Source organism: Rasamsonia byssochlamydoides, assembly GCF_041956645.1.
Source record: "Rasamsonia byssochlamydoides strain NRRL 3658 unplaced genomic scaffold VTN77scaffold_18, whole genome shotgun sequence".
NCBI lineage: Eukaryota > Fungi > Ascomycota > Eurotiomycetes > Eurotiales > Trichocomaceae > Rasamsonia > Rasamsonia byssochlamydoides.
The window spans coordinates 1-21,833 of record NW_027192401.1 but is presented as its reverse complement, the minus strand read 5'-3'; the positions used below and the strand labels follow the sequence as shown (position 1 = coordinate 21,833).

Sequence of the window (21,833 nt, the reverse complement as noted above, 5' to 3'; positions counted from 1 at the left end):
TGCATTTATTATTTGAGCATATGATTCACAAATGGCAACAGAGTGATGGAAACCACAGTCATCGTCATCGGGAACTCTGCCTCCTTGGTATGAGCCCAGTGCTCCTGGCAAGATCGTCTGCCTTAGCGTGATCTGACTGCGGTCGCACCAGAATGCTCATTGCGCATTACGACTACGCCCCCGGCACTCGATCAAATAATATCCTAGATTTCCTTGATTCAATCGCTTGCTGAAGAAGATCGTATGGTCCCATGAGCGGCGTCACCGAGAGCTCTGCTCTCGCTGGCCGATCGAGCTCTGCTCTCGCTGGCCGATCGAGCTCCCAACGACCCCGGGCCAATGCCAACAACACGGCTGCGGCCCTTCAGGGTGCAACGATAGCATTTAATGCCTATCCCCCGAAGAATCCGGCATCGAAAAATAACCAAAATAACCAGAATCCTAACGGAGCGATGAGGGCGGCTCTTGCGGCCGATCGAGCGAAGCCGTCGCCTAATCGCCTCGATCCTGAAAACCCTGAAGACGGCTCCGTGATGGATAAGATCCGAAAATTCTCGGAGAATTCTGTTTCTTCGAGTTCACGGCAGGGTGAGGAGGATAGGGTTGGCCGTCTTGGTCCAAGAGTCCAAACTCCGCAGTTACTAGCCGCTACGAAAGCTGCAGAGAGATCCGCGACTCGGACACCCCAGCATCCCACCCCGACGCGGTCAATATCACCAGGAAAAAGGGCCATATCTGGTGACAAAGTTTCTACTGGAGATAATGTGGATCAGAAAGGAGCACAGCCTGCTCCCACGCTTGACGGGCAGCCTCAACCCCTGCCCGCACCAATACCTATTCGCAGGATTTCATCTAAAAAGATTAATATAGGTGATGGCGACGATTTGGATAGCAGGAGCAACACTTGGAACTCCCAACAGCCAATAAGTTCCAATGAACCAGACGCTCCAGAAAGTCGGGAAAACTCAACTACGAGGTCTACTAGCCCTGTAAAGGCTCCTGCAAGGGAACGCCCAAGCGAGTCGACATCAGAGCCTGTTAATCGCATCCCGAGCCGTCGGGAATCGGCGATATCTCCGAGGAGCCTTACTCCACGAGCGAGCAGTCAAGTGTCCAAAGAAAGTCCACGTCTGGCCAACACGAGACCATCTCTGTCCCTCTTAGACGAGCAAAAGCCAAAGCTTCCGCCAAGGCCATCGGCTTCAAACTCGAATGGGGAGGACCAGGCCTTCCTGGCGAGTTTGCGAGATGAAATTCCCAAAAAGAAGCGGTCGGACTCTGTCAGTACGCCCTCAACATATCTCCCGTCGATATCCGACCAGACGTCGATTTCAACCCGAACTCCGGTCTCCAGATATGACAACGGTGACGCGGAGGAGGCGCCGGGAATGAGTAAAGAGTCTCTGGCAGACGCAATCATTGCCTCGTCACTGGCATCCTCTCGCGCGCCGTCGCCGATGAAAGTGCCTCCACCGCTTCCACCCCCACGCCGGCCCAGATCGCGTTCCCTCTTACATCCAGGAAGCATTCTGAAGGGAGAAAGCCGCCGAACACCTAGTCCACCCAAGGGCCTGAGGCAGACGCTGCGGGATCCCTCCAAATCAGACGACGAAGAAGAGAAGCAGAAAAAGCTCAATCGCAGATACCTGATCCCCCATCATCCTCATAAGCATCACGAGGGAGATCGAAAGCGCTGGCGGAGAGAGGTCACCGAACGAGAACGCAAACGATACGAAGGAGTGTGGGCCGCCAACAAGGGCCTGTGGATCCCCCCTGACGCACTCCGTAACCGAGGTTTAACCGAAGAGCAGGACTCTTCACGACACCTGGTGCCCTCCGACATGGTGGTGAATCTGGTTGTGCGCGATATCTGGTCTCGCAGCCGGCTCCCGGCGCATGTACTGGAGCAGATCTGGGACTTGGTAGACCGCAACGGGATCGGGATGCTGACTCGGGAAGAATTCGTAATCGGGATGTGGCTGATTGATCAGCAGTTGAAAGGGCATAAGCTGCCTGTCAAAGTCCCTGACAGCGTCTGGGAGAGTGTGCGCCACGTCTCAGGGATCAAGCTTCCATCGGAGTTCTAGAATCGTTTTTTAATCCTTCGCTTGCCCCTGGAAGTATTTTCCCAATGGGACCTTTTTTCTTTTCAGGACCTATGTTGTAACTAATACCGCGCACATGGCCACACGCACGCACCACGAACTCCACAGCGACTGTCAGATCAGATAGCTACCATGGTCGAGGGTCCGTGTGAGATCGACGCTGACTAATCTGGCCGGAATCTGATAGGCCCGTTGGGGTTAGTGGTTCTGCACGCGCTTGGGCCTTCCTAAGGAAGAGCCCCTGCGATAACGCAAAATTACCTATGTACGGAATTGCAGTTCCTGACGAAGTCTCTCATAACAATAGGATTTTGATTTCATACACAATACGGAAGACAAGACGGAGACTACTCTTGGCGCTCGTGTCTCCGTCCATGATCGACGGAATTTTAAATGCTGTAGAGTTTCTGGGGCCCGCTGCGCCCAGCACGCCAATCCGGCCTGTTGGTAAGTAGTTACCATAGGCTGTGGAAAATCACCCATTGCTCCCGTCACTGTGCGTTCGTGGGATTCCACCAGGTAGCCGTATCCGGTCCCGTGGATAAGGTGCTGACAGACAGGGAGCAGGGAATGGCCGGGATACCAGGAAGGGCTTGAACAGGCGTTACCCAATGAATGGTTCGGGATGGGGCATCGAGGTGGTTCTGCACGATCCGCTGGGTCGAGGCCGTCTGTCCCCTCGACAACTTAAGTTGCAGCAAGACAAAGCAAGGCAAGGCCATCTCCACTCCGCTGGAAATGGAAGGAGCGACCTGAGCTCTAGCGCATCGCCCGTGGCAAGCACAGCGCGCGCCACTAGGCCTCTTTCGAGCTGCAAATCCCGAATGTATCCCTCCCTCCACGAATCGGGATCTGCTTCCCACGGTATGGATGAATCAGCAACATGCCACCACTGATAGTTTCCCATATCTGTTCAGCTTTCAAAGCTCGAGCGAATTAGCTTTTCTTTCCTTCTTTGGTCGGGATCGGTCCTCTCCCGGGACTGGGTTTGGCATCGATTATGCGCCTCTTGGGATTGCTCTATCTGCGCGGGGTTTGCGATCTGTTCGATCTCTCGTCTCGGCTGTCCTCACTGCCTTGAGTTAGAGAGGCTCGACCTCAGCACCATCGGCATTTACTTTGCGGGATTCATCTTGAACGATTCTCGGGGTGGATCGCCATGGTGTTGGAGCAACCCCAGCAGCAAGAACCCCAGCAGCAGCAACAGCAACAGCAACAACAACAACAACAACAACAACAACAACAACAACAGGTAGATGCAAAGCAGCCCACACCTGTCATAACCCGACGGAAGTTCGCCAAACCGCCAGTCAAAGTTGCTTGTTTGTCCTGGTAAGCAAGACATCGCTTGTCTATCACTTTTCATCCTTCGTCCGTTTCCTTTGTCGGAGACTGATTGGAATTGAATATTGTGATAGTCGCGCCTCCCGGACGCGCTGCGATGGCCAGGAGCCATGCTCCAGTGTATGTGCAGTTCCCCATTGGTCTTTATTATCATGAAGACAGCAATCTTGTTCTTTAGCTCTTGAACCCCCTGCTGAGTTAATGATTCTTCTGGAAAGTGCGTCAGCAAAGGCAGGCAATGCTCCTACCTGCCTAGTAAGCGCGGAGGGCCCCGAAAGAAAAAAGTCGCTCCTCCTGCTCCTCCTCCCCCAGCAGAGGTTTCGCAAGGTGGCTCCTGGAATCCTGCTCTCGTGCCAGCTACACGGTACGAGGAATGTACGCGGACCCGTGACCTTGCTACTGGACGAATGCAATCTATTCATAGGTACTGACCACGACGACCAGCGGATGCCATGTTCGGTCATATCGACCCCATGTCTCTCCCAGGGGCTGGGCTGAGACATCTCGACTTTCATCCGGATGTCCATGGGACGTTCGACGGCTTGTTTATTCCCAGGGAGGGAGTGCACCATCCTGCTGTCCCGCAATCAGCTCCCACATCGGTTCGGAAACAGCCCTTGGTGAGAGCGTACGGCAGTGAGCAGGAAATGTGAGGCTCCGCCCATCCGATTCCGATTGATATGGACGAAAGCAATCTCCTAATTCCATGCACAGATTGAACGCATATTACGACTTCATCCACCCGTATTTTCCGGTGCTTCCGCCCAGGGTGACTGGTCCCTGTCCCGACCAACCGTTGGACAACCCGGGTTCCCAGCCAAACTCTTTATCAGAGGAACCGTCCCTAGTCTACCAGCCATGCTCACCGTTAAGTCTTGCCATTTCCGCAATTCTAGCGCTTGTTCCTCATCCCAATGACCCCGACCCATCAGATCCAAGCTCGGTGCTTCTGCGAAGGTCATATGCACAGACCTATGCACGCCTGGCGACGACGAGCATTGAGGCAGACAGCGAACTGATTGACTCCGTTACCGAACCGTCACAGGCCCTAAACTATGCACACCCATCTATCAATCGACAGCCGCTTCATCCTCGGACCCCGGTGGAACTGGAAGGCATTCTTGCGTTGTTGATACTCTGTGTGTATGAGTATGCGCAGCGAGGGAATCTGATGAAGATGAGGTATCGCGCTGGTCAGGCGTTGGTGCTAGCGATGAATATGTCTCTCCATGCATTGGGACCGGAGCAGGACGACTTTTCCGAAGCTCGACGACGGGCGTGGTGGATGACTGTATGGTGGCTTTGTGCGACAATCGTCAGAAAGTCTGTCCTGCTAACGACGCATTCATGCAGTACTATTGTGTCCTTCAAGGGTCGATCGTTAGCAACACCGTGTGTTTTCCTAATTCTACTTGGGCGTATTGACCGGAAGCTAACAAACGATCGCAGCCCCCCACGATCATTGTTAACGATCCCCGTTTTATAACGCCGTACCCTCATTTTGCATCAGATCCCGAGGTAAACGATTCCTCACCCTTCCCCCCACCCCCTTCCATTATGAGGAGTCTCGACTAACCTTGTCTGCAGGGATGGTCAATATTGATCCAAGCACAACAAGTATTGGTGACAGCAAGTCAATTTACCGTTGATCTGAAAAGATGCCTCAAGTCGCGGTCCAATATGCAATTTATCTATGAACAAATGAAGCAACTTGACGCATGGGCAACTTCGGTGATGACGCAAGCAAACACCCCTCCCAGTGTCCCACAGTCCGGCTACCCCGATAATGGAACGGAATTTATCACTGCCCGCAGCATACGAGCGATATCAAGGATCAAGCTGTCTAGGTATTCATCCGGGTCCAAATATCAGTTACCGTTCTTTTCTAACTTTACTTCTCTTTAGTGCTCATATCAAAACTCATCGTTTCCGCGCCTTCTCAGACATTCCAATCTTCATCAAAAAGCATTGTGACCTTTCAGCAGCAAATCCGAATCCCGAAAACCCGCACCACATGGCAAACGCCAGCAGAGAGATCAATCCGATTTCCTGCCAATGCCATGGCTTCGATACACCTGCCCATCTACTTGGTGGAGAGTATAGCGGCTCTCCATCTGAGTCGTCCACCTCCTCCGGTTCGAATCCCCACTACTGCGGGCTCGGTCCCGGCTTTCCCTTCAGTAGCCAGCATTCGGCCAAGGTGTGCCTTCGGGCTGCCCTGATTATCTCGCATATGTTTCAGAGCCTTCCATACCCACGGCCATTTCGTCACAACGATCATGCTGGTCCTGGCCCACGGCTCGAACCGTATCCCGACCCTGCAATGTTGGACCCTCGAACCCAGTTACCACGCACTATGCCGTCGTTCGCGTGTTGCGCCATGCAGAGTAGCTATGCATTGCTTATGCTCTTTTACAAGACGCGTGTGGCAAAACAAGGGCCGGATGCTGAGCGCGACAATGAGAATCCTTCCTCTACTGAGCGCCTAGTTGACGAGCTACGACATGGTTTAGAGCGTATTATTGGTGCCGTGACGAACTATTCCCGAGCTTTCGAGGCCCTAGGTGGGATGAGAGGTTAGTATTGTGGTGCTTCTTAGTTCTCTTTCGCCGTTCCATATACCGAAACGTTGCGGGCAGCTAACATCTGATATTTTGACCTTGCAGACGAAATAGAAGGTGCATTCCATACAGCATTTCCACAGTCCTGACTTATAAGTACGTCAGTATAATCTCGATCTATATACCAGTACTCATCTGAGTCATCTCACGGCCGCAACCCACTAGCATCATCCGGTGTCAGGAATCGCATCTTCCATGTCATTTTGTACTTTCTTCTTCTAATTCATCACGAAGTCGAGCATCATATCAGAAGTCGCATATTTTTTTTTCTAGGGCGCCATGTCTTGTTTTTTTGCCCTTGGTCCTCATGGCATTCACCAGCATGAAAATACCCTCCAATTTCCAACGTTACAAAGAAAAATGCCAGTCACCATGTGATGCTGGCTTTTTAACGGCCGTTTTAACGATTGGTTATTAGAACTGTCTATGCATGTATGTGCAGGTTGTGTCATTTTCTGATTTCTTTTTATTTCTTGAACTGATCCATCCTGGGACTCGGCGGTGTCTTTGGGGTTGGTTTCATGGCGTTACGCACCCATGGGCTTCTTTCTCGTTATTATTATGATTATTATTATTATTGTTATCGGAGCTTACGAGTGGGTGACTATTTGGGGCAAGGTTAAATAAAGGGTGTGCCAGCGGCGTTTTTTTTTTCCATCATTATTCTCATCCGTACAGCCTGGTCACTGAAATCGGGGACATGGGTGGTTACAAGCGAGGTGTTTTGTCGAATTTTTCATTATTATTATTAATTTCTTCTCCTTCTCCCCAAGGACAAGTCTTTCTTTCCGCTTATCCTTTTGCTCTCGGCGTCTGCACATCTGTACAGCTCTGCTGCTTTGTTCTTCTCTCTGTCTCTCTCTTTCTCTGTGTGTGGGTTGTTATTGTGTGGCGTCTGTCTGGGGTCTAAAAGGTGCAACTCTGTTCCATCTCTTTCTTGTCTGCTACAGAAAACAGTGCCAGCACGTTGTTGACTATCTATTTATCTGAAGTTTCTTCTTGTATGCATGTGCTCTACCATCTACCAAGCATACGAAAAGGAAGGAAAGAAAGAATGAAAGGAGCGAATGTCGTCAGAGTGTTGAAAAACACGCTCGTATCTGATATCAGTCATATATGACCAACTAACTACAGAATTGTTTTATCCCTAGCTAATAATGTCTAGACGGTGAAAAGAAAAAGAAAAGAAAGGACCCTGCTCCAATTAATTGGAAAGAAAGAAATCCCCGAAATGAATTGAATTCAACTGATTAATTGATTGATTGATTGATTAGGTATTCTATTCCAGAACGCCCCGAAAAAAAAGGTGCATCCATGTCAAAAAAAAAAGGATATTATCTTTTATCATCAAACGCCACGCCAAATGACGGCCAAAAAAAAAAATGAGAGCAGCATTTCCAAGACATCTACCTAACAAACCGATGCAGGATATCTCGAAAAAAAAGAGTCGGATAACGCGAAGATCAATCAAAATGAGGATAATAGCATTCTCTTCAGGCCAGGGATCACACTTGATGATTTTGTTGTGAAAAAAAGCTGGCGTGAAAAGCTGGGTCGATAGGTCAGACACGGGCGGGCAACCCCGACAGGAATCATTATTCCCGCCTTTAGATTCTAGAGTTTCGATCGAATCCCCTCAAGCCGGAACTTCACGTCTTTGAGCACCTTGGTGGTGGGCTTCCAGTCATCGAATTGCCGCAGGAGCTCCATGCTCTCTTCGTGAAGCTCACGGCGGACGTAGTCTTCTTCGAGAATGCCGCGCATGGCGAAGGGGAGAATGTAAGGGTTGGGTGTTGCGGACGGGCTGGTTCTCTGGATGCGTAGCGGGACACCGCTGACGTTGGACGTTTCTAAGGCGAACTCGATGGCGAGGCTGGGAGCTCAAGTTAGAAAATGTCTATGAAGATAAAAGAGGCGGAAGGGCACTGGCTGGCGTACTAATAGATACTCTCCTCATCGTGGAGACGGGAATGGCCTTCGCCCGAGTAAAGACTGCCAACAAGAGGAGCGCTGAGCTCACGGATGAGGCCATGGTCTGAGATGCCAAGATTTCGTAGCTTAAGCGTAAAACCCACGAGGTGTGAGAGACTGTAAATATTATGATTAGAAACCTTTGAACGTCAAAAAATGAGAGATCAGGCTTGCTTACAAGCTTGGCGTGTGGACTCTACCGTCGACAAAGACAGCTCGGTAAATGTATGGATGAGACGCAGGAGTGAATAGAGATGACTAGAGCAGGTAAACATCAGTCAGATCTGACCAGAACCTCGACATAATGACAATAACGTACCTCCAAAGAGACCAGCTGATCATCGATACTTCCAACATAGGCGATGCGAACTCCAAAATTCAACGCAGCTTCCAGCGCTGCCTCGTAATCCCGCGAGACTTTACTGCTAGGAAGTGCAAAATCAAACAGCTCGCCAGCAGAGCCGCCAATCCATCGAGATTTATAATCCGGGAACGGGCCTAAGTTCACACCGGCCATAGCGCAAATGCCAATGCGACATGCATTTAGGCACCCAAACGCGATCAGTTTGGCGACCAGCATGACTGTAACCGGAACACCCTGACTGTGACAGGCAAACATAATGAAATCCGCCTTCCGGATATCCTCCATCCAGTTCAGAAGCAATTTCCACAGGAGGTCTACCCGTTCAGCAATGCGACCCTCTCCTTCGAGGGATATCTTCTCAACGTTGCATTGATAGCCGTGATTCTCTGCCCACTGATGGATGGCCTTCGCTGCCATGGTAGAAAATTTCAAGGAGGTGCCAGTAGGCTGGCCCAGCACGGTTCGTATCAGCGGAGCCGGGAAGTAGCCATGAACTCCAATGGCCAGAGCTCTCTTGGGACGAGGCGGGTCTCGAAGCACCAGAACATGTTTATTTTCGGGCTCCTTTGAATAATGAAGAATCCGTCCAATCGATTGCAACCACGACGGGGATTCTTGCATAGCGAACGTGTCTCTGAATAAAGGCAGCAACTGGTTTGTCAGGACACTCTGCAGTTGTTTTGAGGCGGACACTTCCTGGGCCTTGACTTTCGCTGGTACGGGAGGACTAGGCATGTCTACTGGGGATACAGCAGCCGCTGCACCTTCGGCAGTATCTTTTGCAGCCTTGCTCTTGGTACTACTTTTTCCTGATTTTGGTTGGATCTCGACTTCAGCCTCTGAGAAGTCCTGTTTAGGTCGCAAAGGCGTTGGCTCTGTCGTCGCAAGCTCGCTGGCCTCTTTCTGATCGGTTCTCTCTGCGGTCTCCGTCTTTGGGACGTCCCTGGACCAGAATGCCCAACCAGAGCTCCTCCCAGGAGCAGATTGCCGTTTAGAAGGTTCATTTTCCTGCATGCGTCCGGTTTCAGCGTCATTAGGAGTTGGCTTCAGGTTAATGTCTTGTGTTGCAGGACGTTCTGCTTCAGGACAAGGTTCTTTCGTTGATTCGTCCTGCTGTAATTCTTCCTTGGATTTCGGTGTCGCTGTCGTAGAGTAGTATCCTGTCCACATCTGTAGCCACGACCGCCTTTGTGGTGTAGAGATACTTCCTTCAACGACAGCTGGTTGCTCAGGTTGCGAAGTGGTGGCGGAAGCGTCTAATATGGCTGGTTCGTCTCTTCTGGTATCAGAGCTGGGTGCTACAGGATTTTCAGTTGGCGCTGCGCTTGGGGCCTCCGCTGGAGGAGGTTTAGTCGTTCCCATTTCCTTGGAGCTGGACTTTTCTGCTGGAGCTGCTCCCCAGCCAAACCAGCTAAACCAAGATGTAGACTGATCTGACGGCTTCGAAGTATTGTCAGATTCTTGGGGAGGAACTTCTGTGTTTCCAGATTGGCTGACGGCAGTAGCCTTTGGGCTTTCCTTTGTGTCCTTAACCGTATCGTCCGCATCTAACGGACAATCTCTTTCATCCTTTGTCTCATCACGCGGTGCATCAGGAGTAGGTTCGTGCAGGACGGCTTCAGTGGTTGTTGAAGTAGATCCGTTCGAGGCGATGTTGATACGAGTTGTCCTGGTTTCAGCTGGGAGAGATCTGCTGGAGGAACCCGCTTTCTTGGTTAACTGGATCGAACGTGACTTGAAAGCTTTCGAGGTTTCGGGAGGCGATGTCGTCGACGGCGCCAGCTCCAATGCTAAGATGCTCTCTCGTGCAACTTCGGTCACGGCGGCCGCTTTCCCCTGCGGCCAGGACTTAGTATACCAGCCCTGTTTCCAGATTATCAATTAGCAGTGGCTTCCACTGCTACGATCTCTGCAGCCAACCCACTTACCGCCCTACTGTTTTGCTTCTGTGCTGACGAGTTGCTATCTTTTGCCGGTTGAGTTGAAGCTGAAGCGGAGCTCTTGCTGGACACCAAGCTGACCTGCGAGTCAGCGGCCGAGGGGTTCGACTTCACCTGCTTTCGAGATCCCATGGGGCCGATCCGCAATTACAGACATCACCCACGGCGGTTTTGATCAGACAGAACCGAGAGTGAAGATGGGTGACAAGGGGAACATGGCGGGAGCGGACGTGGTCTGCCTCGGAGCGCGTGCTACGAAGCTGCCATGCTAATCGACTGACCTTCCGCCTGTTCTGGTGCCACGAGGCGTGATGTCACTGATTGCTGGCATGTGACTTGTTGGTCTTAGGCAGATCTAGTGAGTCATGTGATTTCCCCTTGTCGTACTGCACCGCCACAACCAACGAAAAAATGAGTGGAGATGCGCCGATAAGCGATCAACTTTTTTTTGAGACAATAGTAGGCTCAGCAAATCCTGGTTTGCTGTTCCCAGGATTGGAAAATCACCCACAAGGGCTCATCCTGTCTTTCTGTGGTCCGATATCCGGGCGTAGGTCAACCCTGCGCACCTGATTCAGGATGGCGATCCAGAAGAAGGTAGGCAATGCTGTTCCTCAAAGTCAAAATCTGGACTGATCTCTACGAAACGGGATACTGACCTGTTCCACAGCATGGAAAGGGCCGTTTGGACAAGTGGTATAAGCTTGCCAAAGAAAAAGGTTATCGGGCACGTGCAGCATTCAAATTGATCCAGCTCAATAAGAAATATGGCTTCCTCGAGAAGAGCAAGGTGCTCCTTGATCTGTGTGCAGCACCCGGGGTAAGTAGTTCAGCAGTGGCTCTCCCTCTTGCGCGGACTGCAGCTGACAAGGGGTTAATTGTAGTCATGGTGTCAAGTTGCGGCAGAATGTATGCCGGCAGGAAGCCTCATCATCGGAGTCGACCTCGCCCCGATCAAGCCCATTCCGCGAGTCATCACCTTTCAGAGCGACATCACGACGGACAAGTGTCGTGCCACCATCCGTTCACATTTGAAACATTTGCAGGCTGATACGGTCCTGCACGACGGTGCGCCCAACGTCGGTACAGCATGGATTCAGGATGCCTTCTCCCAGGCCGAACTCGCGTTGCAGTCGTTGAAGCTGGCCACCGAATTCCTAAAAGAGGGCGGCACGTTCATAACCAAGGTGTTCCGCTCCAAAGATTACAACCCGCTACTGTGGGTTTTTAAGCAACTCTTCACATCCGTCGAAGCTACGAAACCTCCATCCTCCCGAAATGTTTCTGCCGAAATCTTCGTCGTCTGCCGTGGGTACAAAGCGCCAAAACGCCTCGACCCCAGATTCTTGGATTCCAAGCACGTGTTCGCAGAATTGGCCGATCCCACGCCGAACAATGAGGCAAAGGTCTTTAATCCAGAGAAGAAGAAGCGGAAGAGGGAAGGTTACGAAGAGGGCGACTATACCCAACATAAGGAGATCTCCGTGACGGAATTCATCAATACGACCGACCCGATTGCGATTCTGGGCACATACCACAAGCTTAGTTTCCAGCAGTCTCCGAGTGGGGACTTGGCCCTGGCCACTTTGGAAAGGCTGGAGGAGACCACCGATGAGATTCGCGCTTGTTGCGAAGATCTTCGAGTCTTGGGTAAAAAGGAATTCCGGAGCCTCTTGAGATGGAGACTGAAAGTCCGCGAGAAATTTGGCCTTACTGTAAGGAAGAAGCAAGCGCAAGATGAAGAGACAGAGGAGGTGACCGAAATTGCACCGCTGGATGACGAATTGGCCATTCAGGAAGAGTTGCAGCGCCTGCGTGAGAAAGAAAACGCACGGAAGAAGAAGGAGAGGCGCAAGGAGAATGAGAGGAAGCGCAAGGAAATCATGCGGATGCAAATGCATATGATCACGCCTACAGAGATTGGGATGGAACAGAGCGGTCCGATCGGGGAAGACTCCATGTTTGCCCTGAAGACGGTCAATCGAGAGAATGCAACGGACAAGATTGCTGCGGGAAAGGGGGCTGACTTGCTCAGTGACGAGGAATCGGAATCGTCGGATGAAAGCGAGGACGAGACAGACGAGGAGGAAGATCAACTGGAGCGAGAGCTGGACTCATTGTACGAACAATATCAGGAGCGCAAGGAAGCCCGCGACGCGAAACTGCGAGCAAAGAAGGCCCGAAAAGATTACGAGACGGAGGAATGGGAGGGTTTCTCCGACAACAATGGTGGTGACGACAGCGAATCTTCAGATGAGGAAGGCTGTGATTCCGCCGTGGCTGTTGCTGGTCGCAAACCCCCTGCGTCTGATCATCTGTCGAACAAGGCTGCACTGTTCTTTGATCAGGACATCTTCCAAGGCCTGGGAGACATCCAAGAAATCGAGGATGAGGATAGCGCCATTGAAGTGGATGGTGATGATGATGCGGCCAAGAAGGCTGCTACTTCTTCGAAAAAGTCTACGCGTGGAGAGTCCGCTTCGGAAAAGTCCACATCCAAACGGAATGCAAAAACTCGAGAGGGTTTTGAATCTTCTGATGAGGAACCAGAAGAGCTCAAGGATCCTCGGACGAAGGATGGGCGCCTAGGTATGTCTGCTGTCACGGATCTGTCTCTCGTTTGGCATCTTGCTGACCATGAGTTGTAGATATCGACATTATCACCGCAGAGGCGATGGCGCTCGCTCAGCAAATGGCTGCTGGAGAAAAGAAGTCGCAAGACGTGGTGGATGATGGGTTCAACAAGTATGCGTTCCGGGACACGGATGGTCTGCCAGACTGGTTCCTGGACGACGAGAACAAACACAGTCGTCCTAACCGGCCAATCACCAAGGAAGCCGCGGCAGCTATCAAGGAAAAGATGCGCGCCATCAATGCCCGGCCCATCAAAAAGGTTCAAGAAGCCAAGGCTCGCAAGAAATACAAGGCCGCTAAGCGGCTGGAGAAGTTGCGCAAGAAGTCCGCTCTCCTGGCGGAAGACGAGGGTCTCAGTGAGAGGGACAAGGCGCAAGCAATTGCCAAGTTGATGAGCAAGGCAGCCAAGCAGAAGCCAAAGCAACGTGTGAAGCTGGTGGTCGCCAAGGGCAGTAACAAAGGAATCGCAGGCCGTCCCCGGGGAGTGAAGGGCAAGTACAAGATCGTGGATGCACGGTTGAAGAAAGACATCCGAGCACAGAAGAGACTTGCCAAGAAGAAGAAGCGTTAAAAACTGAGTAGCCATCTGTATATACCCGTACAGTACATGATCACGACACCGTGCATGATGCTAATCTTGGAGACGTTTACTCATTCATTCCGCTGTTCATTGTATTTTGTCCTTGATTCATTTTCACAGCTTGTGTATAATAGAAAATGACATGCCAGGCACAGGCAGAAGAGCTGGCCTTTGTGGAACTGCTTACTGTTATACTCTGTAATAATAGACAGTACCTTCCAATGTGACCTGATTGATGGTGTACCCAGGTGCCTACCCAAGTAGGAAAGGACCCAGGGCCATGGTTGTGGCGCCAGCCCTCCCGCGGGGCCGGAATCTGGAAGGCGCGCGTGGCGGGACACTCATGGTGAGTGGACAGACTCGCTGGCAAGAGTCACAGCAATCTTGTGCGACTGCTTCCCCATCGTCTAGCTAAAAACCCCCACCGGGGATAGACGAGTTCTCGGGAGTCCTTCTCCTCCGGGGATATTTTTTTTGTTTTTATTTTCTTTCGTCTTTTCCCTCTTTGTACACATTTATCATGGTCTTATCACTGCTCTTTTATTTATTATATCTGTAGCATATCGTTTCGCCTCCCTTTCTCGCCGCCTGCGGCTTGTGCTTCGGAATTCGCCCCCGGGTCTCCGAGTCCCTCGAGTCCCGCGCGCGATATGGGCTTTTTCGATCATCTCCAGAAAGGAGGTGCCTTCTCTCTCCAAGCCAAGAAACCTCAGATTCGCAAGGTTGTCCAAACCAAGCCGGCACAGCCATCACGGTCACCGTCCGTCAGTGCTGCAGAAAATGGCCCATCACCACTCCCACGATCCGCATCCGCAAGCAGATCACGCGAGCCGAACGACAAGCCAATCCCATCACGCTCCCACAATGCCAGCCCTTCCTCCAAGAAACGGTTAAGTACGCCATCGAGGAATCTGAAGAGGCCTTCGCCGGTACAGAGGCTGTCCAGTGATGATGATGACAGCGACACGGATACTTCTTTCGAGGTGCGCAAACGGGTGCGAGTGAGTGCCAGCGTCGAGCCGGATCTGGAGCGACGCATACGGTCCGCCGAAGCATTTTCAAAAGAGGGCCAAAAGACGCTTGCCATGGTGCATGCGGCGGATATCGCATCCGTGCAGGGCTCCGGAAAGTACAAGCGTGCGTTTGAGGGATCTGGTGCGCCGGCTGAGATTGTACTGCAATACCCCAGTACTTTGAAGGGAGAGAGGTATCAACTTGTTGTGCCGCGTGACAAAGACGATTTCAAACCCATCGATGATATTGTTCAGGTGGTGGAAGTCGTTTCCCAGCACTATATCCCCGAAGACGCCACAGACGAGTTCGATAACGAGTCAACTGGAATCAAGCGTCGAATCCGACGAGCCCTGGCTCATGCCTCCGAGTCCGAGTTTTGTCAAGCGATCACAGACTATAACAATGCTGTCGAAAGGCTGGTGGCTGATGGATCCATTGCCAAACACTTGGACGCGACGCATGGTCTGCCACTGCCTCTCGTTGAGCGAATATTGACCCAGATATACTCACGGACTGTCTCGCCACGCGTCGAATCGCTGCGCCAGTACGAGAACGGGACAGACAATGTGTATGGCGAGCTTCTTCCGCGATTCATTAGCACCATCTTCAAGGAGACCAAGCTGAAGTCTGGTCAGGTCTTTGTGGATCTGGGATCCGGAGTTGGGAACGTGGTCTTGCAAGCGGCACTGGAAATCGGCTGCGAGAGCTGGGGTTGCGAAGTGATGCCTAATGCCTGCGACCTGGCGGAACTGCAGCAAGCAGAGTTTAAGGCGCGATGTCAACTATGGGGAATTGCCCCCGGCAAGACACATCTTGTCCGCGGAGACTTCCTCAAGGAGGAGAGCATCATCAAGGTGCTCCAGCGCGCCGATGTCGTCCTGATCAACAACCAGGCGTTCACTCCGCAGCTCAACAACGAGCTGATCAACTTCTTCCTCGACATGAAAGAGGGGTGCCAGATCGTGTCGCTAAAGTCATTTGTGCCCGCCGGCCACAAAATCCAGTCGCGCAATCTCAACTCCCCGATCAACCTGCTCACCGTGAAGCAAAGGAACTACTGGTCCGACTCGGTGAGCTGGACCGACGTCGGAGGTACATACTTCATTGCCACAAAGGACAGTTCTCGATTGAAAAAATTCGTTGAAGAGATGCAGGAGTAGCCTTCTTCTCCCCCGAGTCCAGTCACCTGACTGCCTGATTGGATATCTAACCATGGTTTGGATCCGTGGATGCCTATAATTTTTTTATTCTATTCCTTTTTTGGGAATAAATCATCCACTGTTGCGTTCCGTTGATACTTGCATGATGCACACAAAGATCGCGTTTGATGCTGCTGTCTGATGATCTTGTCTGTCTTTGTTCAATGATACCAATTTTTGCAGGAACAGAATGGTTGAGAATAGTTTGCATTATGTCTGTTGGACTTTGTTTTCTTTTTTGGCATATTTCTTTTGGCTACGAGGCGTCTTGAGACTGCTATCTCATCCAGGTATTCAACTAGCCTGCCTGTCATTTCGGGGGTAGACTTGTGTTTATATATATCTCTCTTCTCTAGATTAATTGTACAGTACGTTACAATCTAAATATCCCAAGTCTCGACGTATATATCGACACAGTTATGTGGATTACAACTGTGGCGTCATCGGCATTATTGACCCTGCCTGTCCACTGGTTGATATACAGAATAAAACCAAAAGACCTGACCCAGGAAAAGTTAAGGGGTAGTTCATGATCGTGCAGCTATCCACTCACATGGAAAACTGACCTTGATACCTGCGAGAATCCAAGAATTCGGAGACTCGACGGCAGAAAGCCTTCATCAATGTTCTCCTTCGTCATGAAAACTTCGAAGCTTGATTCATCGCGTCTGCCTCTTTTTCCTTGTGTGCCATCCACCGGTCAATCAGTTCCTGGTTCTCACGCTGCAGTCGGCTGGAACGCTCTTCGGCCATATTCAACTGCAGGTTGAGCGAAGCCAATTCATCCTGGACGCTCTGTGCATGAATACACCAGTCAGTATCCAGTTTTGTTACCTTAGATTTCTTTTGCAAGCATGAACAGCAGATGGTGGACATAAGGCGACAGGAATAGGGGCCCGCACGTACATCCAATAACTTTGCCTTCCCCCTCAATTCCTCGTCCCGATCCCTCAGCCGCAGCTGTAGGTGATTCCGCTCCCCCTCCAGCATTGCAATCCGCCTACCGTCTTGCTGTGTCTTCTTCTTCAGTTTCTCCAGCTCCGCATTCGTGCGGGTCAGGCGATCTTGAAGCTCGGAGCGCGAGCGCTGCGCAGCAGCCAAGTCTGCTCGCACCGTCGCCAGAATATCCTGCAGGGGCTTTCCTGCATCTTGTTGTTGACCTGTCGTCGCTCCTCTTTTGGATGTGGCAGATGATGACGGGGATGCGGCTGCTTCAGGCGATTGTAGTTGTTGCCTCGAGGCCGCTGTCCCTAAGGCGCCTGTCCGGTCTGCAAGTCGAGTGTCTGTTGTAATTAATTATTATTATCAGGTTGGCAGTTGAAGGGATGGTTAGTCTCCGTACAGGCATCGTAAAGGCCGATGTTCGCTTTCTCTCGTTGATCTCGAACTCCTAATGCGGCAAAGTACTCGTCCCGCCAGTTTGCCATGGCTGGCTAGACCTGGGTATCTCTTGGTGGGGGGACACCACACAGAAAAGAGGAGGCTAGGAGCTCCACAGTCATGGACACATCTTGTGCTATTTTAATACCTGATCCTCGGCCAGGAATCAGCAGCCCTGGAAGGGTGCAGAGTACCTGAGTGGGGTACTGTGATGGAGGCTGGAGGCCTCTGTGACTGTCACTCTGGTTACTCCGCCGCCGTCAGACCGCCCGGTCGACCGCCCTCGTGCTATCAACGTCACGAGGTCCGCTAACCCTCCTCATCCACCTCGCGAGGCCTCTACTACTCTCTACGCCTTCTCCCAGCCTCTCACTTTTTATTAGGAGCTGGTCCTATCGACTGCTGTCCCGGGAGTTAGAATTGGAACAGCTTTTGCCATCTTCAGTTCACTGCTGCGGCCATGGCGTCCAGGAAGAAGGTCTTGTTGAAGGTAGAGTGCTTGTCTTGCGCCACTCGACTGCAAGCAGTCCTGCTGGACCTGATCGGCTTTGCTGACTCTGTCTCTTCCTACATTATCTAGGTCATTATCCTCGGTGACAGTGGCGTGGGGAAGACGAGCTTGATGAACCAATATGTCCGTGCCTCCACTCTCTGCGTGGGCATTTCGTCATAATAACTCTTGCTGACGGTGACTCGTCGTCTCAGGTCAATAAAAAGTTCAGCGCGAGCTACAAGGCTACGATTGGAGCCGACTTTCTCACGAAGGAAGTGCTGGTCGATGACCGACTGGTGACAATGCAGGCATGTCCAGATTATGCGATTGATAAGAGAATGGCCATTGCTGACTGTGTTTTGCAGCTTTGGGATACGGCCGGTCAAGAGCGGTTCCAGTCCCTAGGTGTCGCATTCTACCGAGGAGCAGACTGCTGCGTTCTAGTCTACGATGTGAACAACTCGAAGAGTTTCGAGGCGCTCGACAGCTGGCGAGACGAATTCCTTATCCAGGCAAGCCCTCGAGATCCTGAGAGTTTCCCTTTTGTAAGTGCTGCTTCCTCAATGGTTATTCTTATCAGTATCATGCCACTGACGGACCACAGGTGGTGATTGGCAACAAGATTGATGTGGATGAGAGCAAGAGAATGATCTCTTCGAAACGCGCTATGACGTTTTGCCAGTCCAAAGGCAACCTCCCCTATTTTGAAACCAGCGCCAAGGAAGCTCTCAATGTTGAACAAGCATTTGAAGGTGAGCTCTAAAACTTTTGACTACGTGGTATCCATTATCTAATATCTTTCAGTCATCGCAAGGAATGCCCTCGCTCAGGAAGAAGCAGAGGAATTCAACGGAGACTTCAATGATCCCATCACTATCGGCCTTGACAGCGAACGCGACGGTTGTGCATGCTGAGACGATGACCCAGTGTTTGTTATGAATTTCGTCCTTTTTCTTTTCTGTTGGTTTTGGAGTTCGTCTTACGATATCTCACATGGGTGGACTTGTAGAGAAATCTCTACCTGTGTGTAATTCTGATTGCTGGGATATATAATCCGCATCAGCTTGCACCCGGTTGCTCTTTGAAAGGTTCCTGGTGCACGCTCTTCCTCCTGGCATTTTTCTGTGATGATTTTTTTTTCTTTTCTGCTCATGTCAATGTCCGAGACCTGTTCGTTTTGGGAGTCTGGGATATCCTTTCTGTAAGCTAATGACTACGTGACCATCGCAATCAGCCAAATACATGATGTCCTTCAGAAAGAATATTTGACTACGTAACTTGATCGTTAGTAAGTTTAAAATTATCAGGAAAAGATTGCTTCCAAAGAGGTCAACTGGTCAAGGTTGCATGGAAGTAAGGAGGACCTATTAGTTGGTTTGGTTCCAGGCACGCCATCGCGCCAAGCATCGGAACAGGCGGAGGTCATGTCAGCATCACTGCAACATCAACACTCGCTTAACTATAATGCGGAGGCAGCGCGGTGAATCCTTCCCTTCATCCCCAGCCAGGTCTCTCACCTACTCCCTGTTGACCGGGGAGACTCTCGCTGCTTGGTGAGGGTTATCGAATTTGAGATGTCCTCATAAATTCTGGCTTATCAACACCCCTCTCATATCTCATCTTATCTCCATGCGGATAAGTCCAAGGCAGCAGCAGCAGGCCTGCTCGTGCTCGAGGAGGCGACTAGTACTTTGAACCATATCATGACAGCCAGCAGGAGCGGTGATGGTCGCAGCGCAATGGCGCAGCAGCAGCCACCCATCATGGAGTCGTCAGATAATGACGAAGAGTTTACGGCGCGTTTCCATCCCCAGGTTGCTTCTTCTTCTTCTGCCGCGACGAGGAGGAACGTTTCAGGTGTCGTCTTTGGCGTCGCAAGACATACGTTGGGCATGTGTCTACTTCTGGTGGTCGTTGTGCTCTGGACGGGTTCGAACTTTCTTGCCAGTGTATGTGTTATCAATATCGATGATCTATCGATATGCCTATGCGCTAACCAGACCTTTCAATTCCGCAGACAATACTGGCAGACGACACCTACTCGAAACCCTTCTTTGTTACCTACGTAAACACTTCTTTCTTCATCGTCTTCCTGATTATCGTCATCGCACGGCGTCTCTTTCGTCTCTGGCGCAATGGCAAGCTCGCGCAAGTCACATCCTGGCGGACATTGCTGTTGTATCTCGATTCGCATGGCATGAAGGATAGCATGCTCTATGTCAGAGAACTACCAGAAGAAGACGACGATGGGGATGTACACAGCGAAAGGACTATGCAACGGCAGGGGTTGCTCTATAATCACCCGAGGGAATCGCCGGACGTGCCTCCCGTTGTGACCGACCAAGCTCGAAAGACCCCTGGTGGGAGGCTGGGACTGCGGGCGACGGCCAAATTGAGCGTTCAGTTCTGTATGCTGTGGTTTCTGGCGAACTATTTCGCCATCGCCTGTCTCCAATACACGAATGTTGGCAGCACCACCATTTTGACCTCGACCAGCGGAGTCTGGACGCTCATCTTCGGGACTGTGATCGGCGTGGAGAAATTCACCGTTCGCAAATTCGTCGGCGTCGTTGCCTCCCTCGTCGGAGTGATCCTGATTTCGCGCGTGGACATGTCATCACCTGATGAAGCGCCCACACCGAAGAATGCTGATGATAGCAGCTTCCCGCACAAGACCACCGCGGAAATCGCGTTGGGGGACGCCATGGCGGCGTTTAGTGCCATCGTGTACGGCGTCTATACGATCGTGATGAAGAAGCAGGTGGGCGATGAGTCGAGGGTCAACATGCAACTGTTCTTTGGCCTCGTGGGGTTTTTTAACGTGTTCCTCTTGTGGCCGGGGTTTATCATTCTGCATCTGCTGGGTGTTGAGGAATTTGCATTGCCGCCGAGCAGCAGGGTATGGGCCATTATACTGGTGCGTCTGCTTCCTTCTGTCCCCTTCTCAATTGAAAGAGATGAATCTTTTTTTTTTTGCTGACGCTTGTCTCGTACTGAATCAGGTCAACTCCCTCTCCTCCCTAATATCAGACATGTGCTGGGCCTACGCAATGCTACTGACCACCCCCCTCGTCGTCACTGTGGGCTTGAGCCTGACCATCCCGCTCTCGCTAGTGGGGCAGATCATCCTGCAAGGCCAGTACGCGAGTGTGCTGTACTGGATCGGCGCCGTCATCGTCTTCCTCTCGTTCCTGATCGTCAATCACGAAAGCAAGGAACATGGCGAAAATCATCCTCCCTCGCCGCCGACGACTCTTGATCTCGACCCGAATCCTATCGTCGCTGATGAAGAAGCTGCAGCTGCAGCAGTAGAGGACAGAAGATAATGGGATAATAGCTAGATTAGATTAGATTATATGTCTTGCAGTCTCTTGCAGTCTTGCGTGTTAGATCTGCTCTGTCTATCTATCTATCTACATTTAGACTTGCTCTGTTGTTGTCTGTTTGTCCACTTTTTGTTTTAACAATTTATTTTTCTGCATTGCTTCCATGTGCGTGTCAGAATTTGAATATTGCAGTATCTTCTTTCGTTCAGTATCTGTCTGTCTGTCTGTCTGTCTTGCTATCTTTGTCTTGTAAGATGGCTTAAATCAAAGAAAGAGGAGAGAAAAAACGGACAATATTCGAAGAACAGTTAACTTATTTGCTTGTTAGGCGAAAGGAGGGGCGGGGGGCGGAAAAGTCTGGTATTCTATTTTACTTATTTACTCTTTTTTTTCTCGAACTGAACGAGACGCCAAGGTGACCGGTCAGGTCAATCTTCGATTTCGAAGAACCAACAACTTACTACTTAGCTTAAATTATTTGCTTTATTTAGTTGCTTATTGGGGCGAAAAAAAAATCTGATATTTATTTTATTATTTATTTATTTGTTTATTTTTCTTTCTTCCTTTCTCTTGAACTAAACGCCAAGGTGATATTGATGTCACCTGCTTGTGTTTGTGCTTGTGGTTATGATTATGATTATTGACATGTCGAAAGACAAAAAATTGAAGACTCTTAAAAATATATCATTAGCAGTAGTGACGGAAGAATTATTAATCAATTAATCAAAATCAATCAATGAATCAAATGGTGTCTGGCCACTGGTAAGTGTATTTGTACTTAGTTTACCTGCCTAGGTAAAAAAGTAAAATAGGTCGCATGCTATGCTGCTCCTGCTCCTGCAACTAAAGGGGGGGCGAGGGG

At 50.8% G+C, this 21,833-nt stretch overlaps 9 protein-coding genes across 9 annotated transcripts; 7 read left to right on the top strand and 2 right to left on the bottom strand.

Annotated features, from left to right (window-relative positions):
* Positions 1–251: 251 nt before the first annotated feature.
* Positions 252–2,087, top strand: VTN77DRAFT_2301 (uncharacterized protein; the record flags this gene model as incomplete). Its single annotated transcript, XM_069418126.1, has 1 exon — positions 252–2,087. One exon carries the CDS (start codon positions 252–254, stop codon positions 2,085–2,087), a length of 1,836 nt encoding a protein of 611 aa, XP_069279199.1.
* Positions 2,088–2,479: 392 nt separating this feature from the next.
* Positions 2,480–3,001, top strand: VTN77DRAFT_2300 (uncharacterized protein; the record flags this gene model as incomplete). Its single annotated transcript, XM_069418125.1, has 2 exons — positions 2,480–2,552; positions 2,673–3,001. 2 exons carry the CDS (start codon positions 2,480–2,482, stop codon positions 2,999–3,001), a joined length of 402 nt encoding a protein of 133 aa, XP_069279198.1.
* Positions 3,002–3,264: 263 nt separating this feature from the next.
* VTN77DRAFT_2299 (uncharacterized protein) lies at positions 3,265–6,159 on the top strand (the record flags this gene model as incomplete). Its single annotated transcript, XM_069418122.1, has 10 exons — positions 3,265–3,437; positions 3,524–3,569; positions 3,668–3,824; positions 3,894–4,098; positions 4,164–4,740; positions 4,803–4,841; positions 4,899–4,967; positions 5,037–5,296; positions 5,355–6,025; positions 6,116–6,159. The coding sequence occupies 10 exons, from the start codon at positions 3,265–3,267 to the stop codon at positions 6,157–6,159; spliced, it is 2,241 nt and encodes a 746-aa protein (XP_069279197.1).
* A 1,525-nt stretch (positions 6,160–7,684) lies between these two features.
* VTN77DRAFT_2298 (uncharacterized protein) lies at positions 7,685–10,477 on the bottom strand (the record flags this gene model as incomplete). The annotated part of the gene is made up of 5 exons (XM_069418121.1): positions 7,685–7,943; positions 8,009–8,158; positions 8,220–8,299; positions 8,361–10,268; positions 10,334–10,477. The coding sequence occupies 5 exons, from the start codon at positions 10,475–10,477 to the stop codon at positions 7,685–7,687; spliced, it is 2,541 nt and encodes an 846-aa protein (XP_069279196.1).
* Positions 10,478–10,924: 447 nt separating this feature from the next.
* On the top strand, positions 10,925–13,550 carry VTN77DRAFT_2297 (uncharacterized protein; the record flags this gene model as incomplete). Its single annotated transcript, XM_069418120.1, has 4 exons — positions 10,925–10,942; positions 11,016–11,165; positions 11,230–12,934; positions 12,994–13,550. The coding sequence occupies 4 exons, from the start codon at positions 10,925–10,927 to the stop codon at positions 13,548–13,550; spliced, it is 2,430 nt and encodes an 809-aa protein (XP_069279195.1).
* Positions 13,551–14,209: 659 nt separating this feature from the next.
* On the top strand, positions 14,210–15,733 carry VTN77DRAFT_2296 (uncharacterized protein; the record flags this gene model as incomplete). Its single annotated transcript, XM_069418119.1, has 1 exon — positions 14,210–15,733. The coding sequence occupies one exon, from the start codon at positions 14,210–14,212 to the stop codon at positions 15,731–15,733; it is 1,524 nt and encodes a 507-aa protein (XP_069279194.1).
* A 675-nt stretch (positions 15,734–16,408) lies between these two features.
* VTN77DRAFT_2295 (uncharacterized protein) lies at positions 16,409–17,199 on the bottom strand (the record flags this gene model as incomplete). Its single annotated transcript, XM_069418118.1, has 3 exons — positions 16,409–16,567; positions 16,679–17,055; positions 17,115–17,199. 3 exons carry the CDS (start codon positions 17,197–17,199, stop codon positions 16,409–16,411), a joined length of 621 nt encoding a protein of 206 aa, XP_069279193.1.
* A 413-nt stretch (positions 17,200–17,612) lies between these two features.
* On the top strand, positions 17,613–18,559 carry VTN77DRAFT_2294 (uncharacterized protein; the record flags this gene model as incomplete). Its single annotated transcript, XM_069418117.1, has 6 exons — positions 17,613–17,642; positions 17,733–17,786; positions 17,858–17,953; positions 18,011–18,190; positions 18,250–18,397; positions 18,450–18,559. 6 exons carry the CDS (start codon positions 17,613–17,615, stop codon positions 18,557–18,559), a joined length of 618 nt encoding a protein of 205 aa, XP_069279192.1.
* Positions 18,560–19,348: 789 nt separating this feature from the next.
* Positions 19,349–20,971, top strand: VTN77DRAFT_2293 (uncharacterized protein; the record flags this gene model as incomplete). Its single annotated transcript, XM_069418116.1, has 3 exons — positions 19,349–19,594; positions 19,663–20,562; positions 20,648–20,971. 3 exons carry the CDS (start codon positions 19,349–19,351, stop codon positions 20,969–20,971), a joined length of 1,470 nt encoding a protein of 489 aa, XP_069279191.1.
* Between the last annotated feature and the right edge of the window lie 862 nt (positions 20,972–21,833).